This window comes from Mauremys reevesii, linkage group 15 (genome assembly GCF_016161935.1).
Source record: "Mauremys reevesii isolate NIE-2019 linkage group 15, ASM1616193v1, whole genome shotgun sequence".
NCBI lineage: Eukaryota > Metazoa > Chordata > Testudines > Geoemydidae > Mauremys > Mauremys reevesii.
The window spans coordinates 9165188-9179496 of NC_052637.1; the positions used below are offsets into that span (position 1 = coordinate 9165188).

Sequence of the window (14309 nt, forward strand, 5' to 3'; positions counted from 1 at the left end):
TGCAAAGATGAGCCTGGGAGCTTAACTTCATAACTTTGCTAGACAATAAAAATAATGGACTGAAGAGAGACACTGGATTTATGGCTTATTACAACTATCTATAATCCACTAACAACCCTCCCTCACAGTTGCTTCCCCCCGTTCTTTCCTCCCTATGATTGGAGGGGTGTTAACGGGCAACTCACCTTGAATGGTCTCGGGAAATACGTGTTAATTACTTATGCTAAACAATCTGTTCCATCTTCTGTTTAGCAGTGACATTCTGAGGGCATGTCTACATTAGAAAATTAAGTCGACCTAAGTTACGTCGACGTACAGCCACTGCAGTAATTAAATCACTTTTGCATGTTCACACTATGCTCCTTGTGTTGGCGGTGCGCATCCTCACCAGGAGTGCTTGCGGTGATTTAACTGTCAGTGTGGGGCATTGTGGGACTACTTCTGAAAGGCAGCAACAGTCAATATAAGCAACACAGTGTTTACATGGACAGTGAATTGACCTAACTACATCAACCTAAGCACTATGCCTCTCACGCAGTCAGTGAGTGGGCAAGTTACATAGGTGGGAGCTACATTTTAGTGTAGACGCTTGCAGAGTTAGGTGAATGTGAGCTGCCTTACATCAGCCTAACTCTGTAGTGTAGATCAGGCCTCAGGAAGGTTCCTGGACCTGAAGAATAGCTCAGTGTAACCTCAAAAACATGTCTATCTCACCAATAGAAGTGGATCCAATACAAGATATTACCTCATCCACCTTGTCTCTCTGCATCCATGAAAGGAAGATTAGAATCAAGCTTAGGATACTTTATTTTTAAAACATATTTTCTAAAAAGAAACAGTAGGAAACTGCTTCCATTTAAGTCAATGGGAAACTTGATTTCAAGCAGAGAAGAATCTGGCCCAAATATTGATTTATTCGAGGAAACAAGACTGTCTGTCTCCTTCACTTGCAGTTCCCAGTAGCCAAGACAGGAGAGCAATTCAATTTTGGGATACAGCTAGAATACAGAAGACTCCTGCAATCATGTGAGTTCCTTCCCATGCTGCTGTCTTTTGACAGTAGTTTCCTTAAAACTACATTAACTAGTCACGATGAGACTGATTCTTCCCTACCTGACATATGCTGGTTTTCTTAGAAATTTTACATTTTTTCAAAGAAAAACACTGAAATCTGAAAAACAAAAAAAATTCAGATTTTGAAATGGAATGTTTCTCTCTAATTATAAGTTCCTTTCCCCTTTTGTAAGTGGCAAAATGGGGAAAGTAAAAAAGAGGAGCATGAGAGGAAAAAAATGATAAAAATGGGGTGGAGGGGTGGAAAGATAAAAATGTTCAACATGAAAAGTTTTCCATTTTTTTCATTTTTCAATCAGAAAAAAATTCACAAAACTCAAAAAGCTCGATATTCAAGATTGTCTCATCTCATTATGACACAGTAGTGATGGTTTGGTGTTGGGGAAAGCCTGCCAAAGCTTCAGATTTTCTTTTCTTTTTCTGTTTGGGTTTTATTGTTTCTCCCTCCAGCCCCCAAATCTAGGAGTGAGGAATGGAAATAGTTGCAAAATGATGTTTTTGATTTTGGGTATTTTTTTCTACAATCCCTCCCTCCTACAAAACAATAATAATAATAATAATAAAGGGTCTACAGAAATTGATTTATTTTGCTAACTATTGTTGATTTTAAATGCAATGTTGCTTCAAAATAACACTTAGGCCCCGTCTACACTACGAGTATCGTAAAAGCAGAGCTATGCCTCCAAAGCTATGCTGTCATAACCCTGTAGTATATTGTAGATGCATCTTACAGTGATGGAAGGGTTTTTTCCATTGTTGTAGGAACACCAGCTCCACAAGCAACAGTAGCTAGGTTAATGGAAGCATTCTTCCACTGACCTAGTTGGATCTACACCAGGGATTAGGCCAGTTTAAATATGGCACTCAGAGGTATGAAAAATTCAAACCCCTGAGCACTGTAGCTATGTCAGCCTAACTTTTAAGAGTAGACCACACCTGAAGTGGAAAATTTTGTGCACAATGAGGGATAAATGGCTTGGCAGCAGCACTGCTGAGAAGGATCTTGGAGTTTTGGTGGAGTTGAGTAAAAAATGTGATACTGTTGCAAAAAAAAAATCAAAGGCAACTTTGGGTTGCATTAATGGAGGCATAGCATGCAAGTCATGGGAGGTGATAGTACTGCTCTACTTGGCGTTGGTTAGGCTTCAGCTGGAGTACTGTGTCCAGTTTTGCTCACCGCTGAATAGAAAGGCTGTAGAGAAACTGGAAAGAATCCAGAGGCGAGCGACAAAGATGATCAAAGGCATGGAATGCAGCCATATGAGCAAAGGCTGAAGGAACTGGGTATGTTTAGTTTGGAAAAGAGGAGATTAAGGGGGCACATGAGAGTGATCTTCAAATACTTGAAAGGCTGCCATAAAAAAGATGGATAAAAGTTGTTCTTTCTTGCCGCAGAGGGCAGGACAAGAGGCAATGGTTTCAAACTACAGCATAGCAGATCTAGATTAAATCTAAGGAAAAAACTTCCTAACTGTAAGAACAGTAGGACAATGGAATAGACAGCCTACGGAGGTTATGAAAGCTCCTTCACTGGAGTTTTCAAAAGGAGGCTGGACAGCCATCAGTCTTGGATGGTTTAGACACAATAAATCCTGCATCTTGAAAGGGGGTTGGACGAGATGACCTTTGTTGTCCCATCCAACCCTATGGGTCTATGATTCCATGATTCTAGCTCTAGTGATGTTTGCAGTTTTGTTCAGGTGAAAATTAACCATTCCCCTTGAATGACGCAAAGCAATTCCAAAATTGATGCATCTTGATGCAAAATTTAGGGCTAGATTGGGGCTTGGACTCATCTGAAGGACAGGGGAAAAGAACCCCCTTTTTAGCACCCGATATTGGCCTCAGCCAAGGCATGAAGGAACAGGCTATGTGCCCACTTACCCTCATGTCCTCCACAATATTGACTGTCCTTGTAATGGAAATGCTTTCACGTACACAAGAGAAGTGGCAATGAGCGATAGGTAGTTAGATTTTTGGTCTCCCTTTTTAGTGTACCCAGAGGGCTCCTCAGTCAGCAAGCCAGAGTCTTCATCCAAGTTTTTTGAATAAAAGTAATCCATAATGTATTACTGACTCTGAATAATAATATGCAATGTATGCGGTAGTATGTTAACATTTTATTGTAACTTTGCCTTAATAAAAGTTTTAAAAATAAATAAACAGCAGTGTAGATGCAGCAGCTTGAGCTAGCTAAAGTATATTCCAGGGTTCCCAGAGTGCTTGTACAGCTTGCACTGAAGCCCGTGCAACCACATCTATATTGCTGTTTTTAGCTGTGCTAGTGCGGCTGGGTCAACCCATCCTTCAGTAAAACCTCAGACTGCAGTGTAGACATACCCTCTCTCGAGCTAGACTAGCTCCAGTGAGGGTAACTGTACATTGCAATCCAAAGCCGGCTAGGCTAGTTTGAGTGGAGTAACCTGAGTGCATTAACTCAAGCTAACTATTGCAGTGAAGACAAGCCCTTTAACATAATCATTGTCACAACATTCTGTGAGGTAGGGAATTGCTCTTAACCCCATTTCACAGATGGGAAACTGAGGCACCGAGAAACTAAAGGTAAAATTTTCAAAAATGCCTAAAGACCAGGTCATCACAGGTATTTTCAAAAGCACCTAATCAGGTCTGGTGACTAACTCTCATTGATATCCACGGGCATAGGATCAGCCTAACCATTTTGTAAATGGGACTAAATTGGACAGGCACTCAAATGTCTTTGAATGTGAGTTGGGCACCTCCCATAGATCATTTTGAAAATTCCAGATGCAATAATCTGGCCATTTCCAAAATCTTCTGTCTTCCCATTTGATGAATGTCATTTGCTGTTTCATCATTATTTTATAGGGGACTTGACCCTCAATATATTTTTTTTTGTTGTTGTTTATTTTATTGATTTATTTTTGCAGCGTTAGTTCTGAATATATTTTAAAATCTCTTTACTGGACAATGTATTGTGATAATATGTAAAAATGGTCAAAACTGGCTATGTCCATTCCACGGGGAAGGCTAACTTTTTTTTTCATTACTAATTGGAACAAAATGAAACAATTGGTTTTTTCCTCCCTGTGGATCAAAATGCAAAATGCCCCAAATATTTGGTTTAGGCCAATTGAAATGAAGTTTTATGGAATCAAAATAGCTATGAGCATGGTTGAGAACTCCTTTTGTTCAGAATCTCACCAGATTCAATCATCAGTAGGATTCGTGATCTGTTACGATCCAATTTTTAAGTTCTCAACCATTTTGACTTTACAAATTACACCCTTTGCAGCAACAAGACATGTATCTATGCCATGCCAAGAATCCTAGGTCAATATTAGAGGTAACTCAACCAATCACCACCCTTACTCTGCAGATAATTTGCATGCAACAATTTCATTGGTTGTATGAGGGAGATTGGACAGATGGTGGATTACTTGGCCCATGTACCAAAGTACTTCAAAACCACCCACACAACAACCATCACACACAATAAACCCAAACACATATAGCCCCTCACCTCAGCACCCATCCCTCTTTCACCACCCACTCAAATCCACACACCATTCCCAGAATGACTCAATAACTTGGTGATTAAGGCACTCACCCAGGAGGCAGGAGATGTAGATCTTCTCTATGACTGATTCAGATGGGTCCCTTGATCACTAGACTAAAAAGTCATTCTCTCTCTTTGTCCCAATGTCCATTTAATTTTTTATCCAAAGCGGAACAATTTCAGTAGGAGAGATTGAGAGCAAGATAACCAATTTGTCTTGGCCAAACCAAAAAATCAGTTATTTCCCCAGTTCTAGTCAAGGCCCCTAAATATCATTGTCATTCAATGTGAGTTAGATGAGTTACTCCCTCAGGCTCCTTTGAAAATCCAAGGTGTGATTCTACCCTCACTTACACCAATTTTACACCATTGTAATTTGACTCGAGCAATTTCATTTATTTCTGTGGAGTTAGCTTGGAGGAACACTGGTGTGATCAGAATTTGTCTTATTGCCATCAAAGCTGTTTTCGAGGTCAGAATCTGGCACCCTGATATCAGTTGATGCCTTCATGATTTAGATGATGTGAAAGCAGAATTGGGTCAAAATTATTCAGAGCAGAGCTGATCAGAAAATGGTTTGGTTTTGGTTTCTATGAAGAGAAATTTGATGACAAAGACAAATATTTTTGTTTTTGTTAAAAAAATTGGTGGCAATTTTTTACTTTTTTTCCCCACCCAAAACCCCCTGAAAACAAGAAAACAGATTTTTTTTTAAACTTTGGGCAACTGAAAATTTTTGGCTGACAACTGAAACATTTTTGGCTAAAAACTGAAATGTTTTTGGCCAAAAATTTTCAGGTTTGTGGTTTCTATTTTTTGAAACAGATGCTTTCCACCAAAATGTTAGCATCGTTGAAAACCCAGTTGTACATTCTCTATCTTGGTTAGAAAAACACCCACCCCCAACCCCAAATCATTTTATTGTCTCTTCTATGAGTCTTTTAGGTTGCAAAGATTCAGTGCACAAAGGAACCTGTCTCAACAGAGACATAAAATAAATACTCTTAGCCATCAAGGCATGGTTTCTTCAGAGTTATCAAACACGCTAATCTCTCAGCTACTAGTAAATTTTTTAAAAAATGATTATCTTAGAATATTTTTTTAAAATGTAATTGTTTTTCCCTATGTTATTGATTTTTACCCAGGCACATCAGTGCGTTTCTTTACCTTGGTCTTATGGCTCCACTGCTTTGCACCTTTGTGTTGTCATTTACATGAGGGCAACGTGAGTACCGACTGGGTGTGAAAACACTCCAGCCAGTGGAATGAGTCGGTAATACTGGGATGGAGTCATTTTGCACTCACCTTGCATTGGTGTAAATGACTGCTCATGGTATATGAGAGCAGAGCATCAGCTTCCCTGAGTGTTATTCCTCTCCCCATGGCATTGCATTAGTTTAAGGAATAATAGCAAGAATTATAATGTATAGATATTCAAAGGAACCTAAGGACGTTATGTACCCAATTCCCATTGAATTTAAGCTAGTTCTATGTCTGAAAAAAAATCCTCTTGTCATCTGCTAGCAACTATGTTAGACAGAGGAATGCTCCCCTCATGTTATAGGACAGGGAGATCCAGGCTGACATTCTCAGCACTAGCCACTGATTTTAAGTGCCTCAGGTTTTGGGTGCCTAATTTGGGACACCTTGGGCTCAATTTACACAGGGCCTCAGGCACCTAGGAGATCACTGGGATTCCAAAAGCCTGGGTTTGGCACCCAGGCTCCCTATGCAATGTATGGAGAGAGATAGGCCCCTAAGAATGGGATTCACGAAAACAGGCCTGCTATGTGGCTGCTTGCCTAAGCAAGCCTGAAAAAAAGGATGCCAAGGAGAGGGGTGTGTCCTTAAGCCCCACCCCTCACAGAGTTTGGCACCTACGTCTGGGCTGCAGGGAAGCACCTATGTCTGCTTGGGAGTCTCAGCTGTGAGCCCTCTCTTGCAGTTAGGGTCCTACCCCATTTTTGCAGGAGGAGGGCCTTGTTCATAACTATTAGCCCAGTAGTTAGGGTACTCACCACAGATGCAGGAGACCCAGTGCCTAATTTGTGCTGAGCCTCAGCACCTCTAGGCTTGGCAGTTCAAAGCCCCAGCACCTCTAGGCTTGCTGCACTGGTTATGAGTTTAAAAAAATTGCTTGACCCCCAGCACCTAATTTCTTGAGCCCTGGCCCCTCTTTCATTAGAAATTGCACTGAGGAGATCCCTGGTTCAAGTTACCCCTCCAGCTCAGGAGGAGAAGGGATTTTGAATCGGGATCTGCTGCCTCAGATGAGTGCCCTCACTCCTGGGCTATGGGATATCCTCAATTTCCCCTGTTGAAGCTATTCCAGGTGTTGAATCTGGTTAAATAAATAACCAAGGGTCTCCCATGTTCCAGGAGAGCACCCAAATCACTGGGCTGAGAGCTATGAGGGAGGTCTTCTTCCTCCTCCCAGCCCAGCTGTTTCTTGTAGAGCTATGTGAACTCTGAGTACGCTTACAGATCTGGCCTTGCAGGCAAGCTAGGCGGAGGAATGCCTGCCATTCCCTGATTCATGCATAGCTCTGGGGCTCAAGTGTCCAGACACCTAGAGGGAGGCAGCAGTGTGCATGCTCAGAGGAAGAAACATAGGTGCCTAGGCAGCTGTTACTGCTGCAAAAATGTAGGTGCCAAGCAAGTTCAGATGCCTATGAGGTTCAGGAGCAGCTGAGTGTGGTGGGGGGTTGTTAATTCCAGTTGGATCTGATTCTGGGATTTAGGCACCTAAAGCGGCAATTAGGTTTTTGTCCCTTTGTGAATCTCATCCTTTGAGTCTGATTTTCTAACTCTAGTCAATAGGAGCTGGGGGTTCTTAGTCCCACAGAACATCAACTACCAGGGGTCTTACATTGGGCATCCAAAAATGGGAGCTCCCAGAATCAGTGGCCACTATTGAAAATGTTTGTCAAGTATTATACATGTATATATTGCAGGATTCTCCTAGCTAAACCAGTGAATGAATGATCTTATTATCTCTGCAGTTGGAAAACAGCAGGGCGACATGGCTAATGAGAACCACACGGTTGTGACACAGTTCCTCTTCATGTCTTTCTCTGAATTCTTGGAGGTGCGGGTCTCCCTTTTCTTCTTAGTGCTGGTTTTGTACCTCATGACCTTGATGGGCAACATTGTCATCATCACAATCACAGTGGTGGACCCTGCCCTATGCTCCCCCATGTATTTCTTCCTCCGGAATTTGTCCTTTCTGGAAATCGGTTACACTTCATCGACCATCCCCAAGATGCTGGAGAACTTCCTGTCCGAGGACAAGAGCATCTCATTCCTGGGCTGTGCCACGCAGATGTATTTCTTTTCCCTCCTGGGGATCACGGAGTGTTGCCTACTGACCACCTTGGCATATGACCGTTATGTGGCCATATGTCACCCTCTGCGCTACACGGCCATGATGAGCAGAGGTGTGTGTCTTCAGCTCTCAGCTGTGTCCTGGCTCATTGGGGTGCTGGTGGCATTAGGACAGACAACTTTCATATTCACTCTGCCCTACTGTGGGCCCAATAGGATCAACCACTTCTTCTGTGACCTGCCCCCACTGCTGAAGTTGGCCTGTGCAGATACTTACAGGAATGAAGTAGCTGTTTACACCATCGCTGTCATCTTCATCATGGTCCCCTTCTTACTCATCCTTGTGTCCTATGTCTGTATTCTCTACACTATCTTCAAGATACCATCAGCTGCAGGCAGGAGCAAAACTTTCTCCACCTGCTCCTCCCACCTCATTGTGGTGACTTTGTTTTATGGAACCGCCATCGTGACGTATCTGAGGCCCAAATCTAGCTATTCACATGACACTGACAAACTGCTTTCCCTGTTCTACACAGTGGTGTGCCCAATGCTGAACCCTTTGATCTACAGCCTGAGGAATAAAGAGGTGAAGAAAGCCTTAAGAAGGGTGATGGCCAGAAAAATATTTATTTGAAACTGGTAAAAAAATTAAAAACCTATTCTTGTGATGGATTTGGAGCTGCCTGTAGTAATTCATGAAAATGCCATATGATCTGTATGTCTGAATATTGTAAAGGTGATTTTGTATTCATATATTGGGTTAATTCAATAGTTGGGTGGTCAGTAAACTACGCAGGAAGATGGATGACAGCCCAGTTAAGAGCTCCTCAGCAAACACCAAGGACAATTAACTGTGATATCCTTCCTCCACCTGTGGTGGGCCTGCCAGAACAGTTTTCCCAGGACTGAATCCCTCCCCCAATGAAGGGAGGGAGATCAAAAGACTGAGGAGGATTTAAAGAGACGTACTCCCTGAATAAAGGAAAGGCAAATTTGGTGAGAGGGTTTGGGTGGAGAAACTGCCCCCCATACCTCCAGAGGTTCAGTGTTCTTTGAGGAAGCTTAGCCTGCCTGGGGGCTTTGGGTATGATAAACAACTATGTAGGCCTTTTGTTGTCTTAATCATTTTCACTTGCTATGCTGTGCTCCTACTGTTCAGGTCAAACAATACTTTGTTTTAAGAAGGCTGTTTTGGGTCACTGTATTCACCTCTGGTCACAGCTTCCTGAGGGGACATGTGCTGGTATTGAGTTCAGTCAGACCTGCTGAGGGATACTGATTGATACACAGTCTGGGAATGGAAGAATCACCGGAGTTCACCCCAGAAAGGTGATGACTCGAGCCCTGACACCTGGAGCTGGTGCTTTCAGAGGACTGTGACAATTCTTTTTTTCTCTACCTTCTGACCTTTTTGCCTTTTCTCTCTCTTTTTTCTTTTTTTTCTTTCTCTCTTTTCCCCCTCTTTCTATTTATTCCATTATTTTCTCTCTTTTCCTTTGTTCACCGCTTCTTTTTTCTCTCCTCCCTTGCTCCCCACTTCCCTCTTCCTTTTTAAGGGGAGGTTGTTGAATGAATCTGACAAACTCTTTTTTGGTACATTTTCATTCACTCTTTCACCCCGCTTTGAAACAGGTGTAAATTAAAGCATGCTAGGGAACGTTTAGTGCACCCCAGAAGGTTCTGCTCAGACACTTAGTGTGCAGCAGGCTAGTGCAGGGTAGATTTATGCTCCAGCTTGCTGTGAACTAAATGCACCTCTAGGTCCGCACTGAGATACAGAGGCTGAGATTTTCAAAGCTGCCTTGAAGGGGTTCAACAGGAAATTGAAACATTTTTATTTTCAAGTGTTTTGTGTTTCTGACCAAAAAATCCGTCAACATATTCTCCTGAAGATCATATGGAAAAAGTGTTTTCAAAATTTTCCAGAGTGGGGTGGGGGAGAGGATTTCAAAACAGTCCTAGATCTCAGCCAAAACAGTGCAGTGTGGCTTTTGAGAACTGTCTCCAAATGCTGAGGGCCACTGAATAGAAAGTTTCATCTTCTCCCAACATAAAGTTAAAGGACAGCTGTGAAATTAGGATCTCCTGATATTTTTTTTCCCCTACAAGAAGAGCAGAGCACGTGCTTTTAATCCATTTGATAAATCTTTGGGATGAAAGAAAACAAAGAAAGAAAGAACAAATATAGCCCCTGATTCATCACAGAATTTAAACAAGTGCCTACATTAAGGATGTGATTAGTCTCACTGACGTCAGTGGGACTATTCACATGCTAAAGGTTCGGCACATATTTGAGTGTCTTGTTGGATCAGGACCATAAAATCTCCAGGCCAATGTGTTACTTGCCCTGTAATGACCTTGAATTGACCAACACCACTGCTCAACTACAGACAGATAAGAGATTTCCAATCATGTATAACTATTAAGAGCCACCACATGCACCCTATGCACCATTTGAACCTTAGAATTTCAGACACACAGTGCAGTGATTGGGGCATCAGGATCAGTTCTGGTTGTGGAGCAGTGAGAAGATTCCACTCATTTCTGAATTCATCCAGGGTAAATGTACACTTCCTAGAACTATTTCTGCTGCTGCTCAGATGCAGCTGATGAGACCAACTCCCTTCGTAGCATGCCAACTCAGTTTCTAACATTGCTAACAATGCCCTTTGGAAAATGGATGAGCAACAATGTAACTGATTCCCTCTGCTCTGTCACTCAGGTAGAGATGACTGGTTACAAGTATATAGGCAAGTGGGGAAAGTTTTTCTTCTAAAGCTATCCAAGTGTTTTCCAAAAGATGTAAAAGCAGGGAGGAGGCCAGTGTGTGTAGGGAAGAAGAATATGTCTTAATGGAATGGTGGACTAATAGGCCTTGCTCTGGTGTCTTTGATCCAGAAAAAGGTAAATTCCTCTCATTCATTTTACTGAGATTTTTTCCCTGTTATCTCTAGAAAAAAAAATATTCTTTATAATTCTGGCTGTGTCAAAAGAAGAGGCTGAGAGAGCCTGCCTGGCATATGCAGTAACTTTAATATTCTCATCCTTGGTCACTCTAAAGCTCCATCAAGCAGTTAAATACCTGATCTGACTTCAAGTAGTTATCTTTCATGACCTGAGCCTACAAAACTGGTGTCCATGAGTAACTTAATTCATGCAAGTAATCCTGTTGACATTATGTGAATGGAGATACACGTGTTTGTAAACTTTACATCATCTCATGCAGCCTTTACAAACAATTCAAGATTGATAGATAAGTATAGGCTAAAGCTAGTCAGGACTTTTTTAATGAAAGTTTCTTTCACTGGAAAATTCAGATTGGTTGAAACCGAAACATTAACAAAAATATATTGACTAAACTTTTAATGGGAAATTTTGAAAATCACAGCCTAAATCCAAATTTTGAAACCTCAATTTTTTTCACATCTCTAGTGTGGAGATAGATAGATAGATAGATAGATAGATAAGAAAGCTGATTTTTTCCCATGTAAAAATAAAATATTAATGCTGCATAGAGCTTTGCCAATCATTTTACACCTCTACCACGATAGAACGCTGTCCATGGGAACCAAAAAATCTTACTGTGTTATAGGTGAAACCGCATTATAATGAACTTGCTTTGATCCGCCAGAGTGTGCAGCCCTGCCCCCCTGGAGCACTGCATTTCCGCCTTTTATCCAAATTTGTGTTATATCTGGTCACATTATATCAGGGTAGAGGTGTAATTACAAAAGTTATGGAGGAAGGGAAAGAATTTCCAAAACACCTAAGAATTAGGAGTATAAGTCCCATTAAAAGTCAGTGTTCCTAATTCCCTTATGCACATTTGAAAACACGCCAGAATGTAGGAACTGTTGTTGTTGTTGTTGTTCATAGAATCATAGGACTGGAAAGGACATCGAGAGGTCATCTAGTTCAGTCCCCTGAACTCATGGCAGGACTAAGTATTAGCTAGACCACCCCTGACAGGGGTTTTTCTAACCTGTTCTTAAAAATCCCCAGTGATGAAGATTCCACAACTCCCTAGGCAATTTATTCCAGTGCTTAATCACTCTGACAGTGAGGAAGCTTTTCCTAATGTCCAACCTATACCTTGCTGCAATTTAAGCCCATTGCTTCTTGTCCTATCCTCAGAGGTTAAGAAGAACAATTTTTCTCCCTCCTCCTAGTAAGAACCTTTTATGTACTTGGAAACTGTTATCATGTGCCCTCTCAGTCTTCTCTTCTCCAAACTAAACAAACCCAATTTTTTCAATCTTCCCTCACAGGACTAATCATATAAGGAACTCCAAGTCATTAATCAACTACTTCCTGGGATCTTTAATCAAGTTTATACAACTTTAATATAATAAAATCCAGGTCAGGCCATGAAAATTCAGGCCAAATTCTCCTCTCATTCACACCAGTGTAAACCAGGAGCAGTTTTGTTGAAGCCATCGGGTCTGTTACAAATCAGGAGTAACTCCATTGTGAACTCAGTAAACATAATCTAATTACCAAACTGGTTTGTAAAACAGTTGATTATCTTTTTTTTTACATTAAAACTGTTAAAAAAAAACCAAGCAAAAAGCAGAACAAGAATTCACTGGATTTTGTTTAAATTAAAGGTTTATCAAAATTATGAAAAAGTGTTCAAAGTTAAAAGTCTTGATGAATCTTTGCTATCATTGGGGGGGAAATGATCAGCTCTGTAGTTGATCCAAACCCCAAATATTTTTATGAAAATTCTTTTAAATGTATTTTTATTGAATATATAATTTACAATAAAAATGCCATCAAAATATAAGCATACTGAAAATTTTGACTAGCTCTGTTTGATATACATGCATAAAGCATTTTCCACCACAGTTTCTTTATGGCTCCTTTCACCTCCTCATTCCTCAAGCTATAGATCACGGGGTTCAAAAATGGAGTCACAGTGGTATAGGGCAGGGAGAACAGTTTGTCAACAGGTGGAGAGTAGGTGGACTTGGGTCGTAAGTACATGAAGCTTGCCGAGCCGTAGAACAGAGTCACCACCACCAGGTGTGAGGAGCAGGTAGAGATGGCTTTAAGCTGACCCTCAGCTGATGGCATCTTGAGGATGTTGGACAGGATGTAGATGTAAGATAAAATGATCATCAGCCACAAGTACCTGAAACTCATTCAAGAAAGTGTCTCCACAAAGCAGCTCTAGGAGCAGCAGGATCTCACAGAAGAAGTGGTTGATAAGTAGGACACAGAATGGAGAACTGAATATAATGATTGTGTGCACTAGACTCACTACGGTCCCCCCCACACCACATACAATCCCACCACCAGTTTCCAGCAAACACTCCTGCTCATAATGGCCGTATAGCACAAGGAGTTACATATCGCCATGCACCAGTCAAATGCCATTGCGGCAGGAGGAAGCACTCTGCAACCCCCTGAAAAAGAAAGAACATCTGCATGGTACATCCCATAAAGGAAAGCCCATCTTTTCCACCAGCATGTTCTCCAGCATCTTTGGAATGATGACTGACATATAGCAGATCTCCAAGCAGGGCAAGTGAGTGAGGAAGAAATACATGGGAGTGTGAAGGTTGCCATCAGCATTTATTATCACAACAGTCAGGGTGTTCTCCATCTAGGTGAGGATATAGAGAGATAACAACACTATGAAGAGCAAAAGATGGAGGTCATGAAACTCAGAAAACCCTCAGAGTATGAATCCGTTTGCAGCAGTGTGGTTCTCTAAAGACATTATCTATCTATCTATCTAGCTCTAGCTAGCTAGCTAGCTATTCAGTATGACAGTTGCACTGCAGTATCAATTTACTTATCTGGCCCCCATGATTATTGTATCCTAGACTTATCAAGTATTCTAATTGTACCATCCCTGTTTAATGATAGTATCCATTTACATGCAATAAACTGGCTTAATTCGTATGACCGTGTCTCCTTGTGGTAAAGAAGTGAGTCCATTAGCCCTCTCTTACGACTACTTGCCCCACTGGTCTTTTACCTTTATTTCTCATTTTTGCAACCTTTCATCAAAACAATGAGGATGGGGTTTTCAAAATGGACTAGAGGATTTGGATGCACTGCTCCTACTAACTGTGTCTCTACATCCCCTAGGCAGCTTTGAAAATCACAGGCTATAACATCAATTGGTGTAATTAGATACTTTCTTTGGGTACGTCTACACTACGGGACTATTCCGAATTTGCATAAACCGGTTTTGTAAAACAGATTTTATAAAATCGAGTGCGCGCGGCCACACTAAACACATTAAATCGGTGGTGTGCGTCCATGGTCCGAGGCTAGCGTCGATTTCTGGAGCGTTGCACTGTGGGTAGCTATCCCGTAGCTATCCCATAGTTCCCGCAGCCTCCCCCGCCCCTTGGCATTT

The 14309-nt window shown here is 41.5% G+C and overlaps 1 protein-coding gene across 1 annotated transcript; it reads left to right on the plus strand.

Annotated features, from left to right (window-relative positions):
- Positions 1–7634: 7634 nt before the first annotated feature.
- On the plus strand, positions 7635–8570 carry LOC120383409 (olfactory receptor 10A4-like). The gene has a single exon (XM_039501515.1). The coding sequence runs from the start codon at positions 7635–7637 to the stop codon at positions 8568–8570; it is 936 nt and encodes a 311-aa protein (XP_039357449.1).
- Positions 8571–14309: the final 5739 nt, after the last annotated feature.

Bases quoted from the DNA above. Each gene is read 5' to 3' on its own strand.
- LOC120383409 (XM_039501515.1), top strand. From the start codon at position 7,635: ATGGCTAATGAGAACCACACGGTTGTGACACAGTTCCTCTTCATGTCT.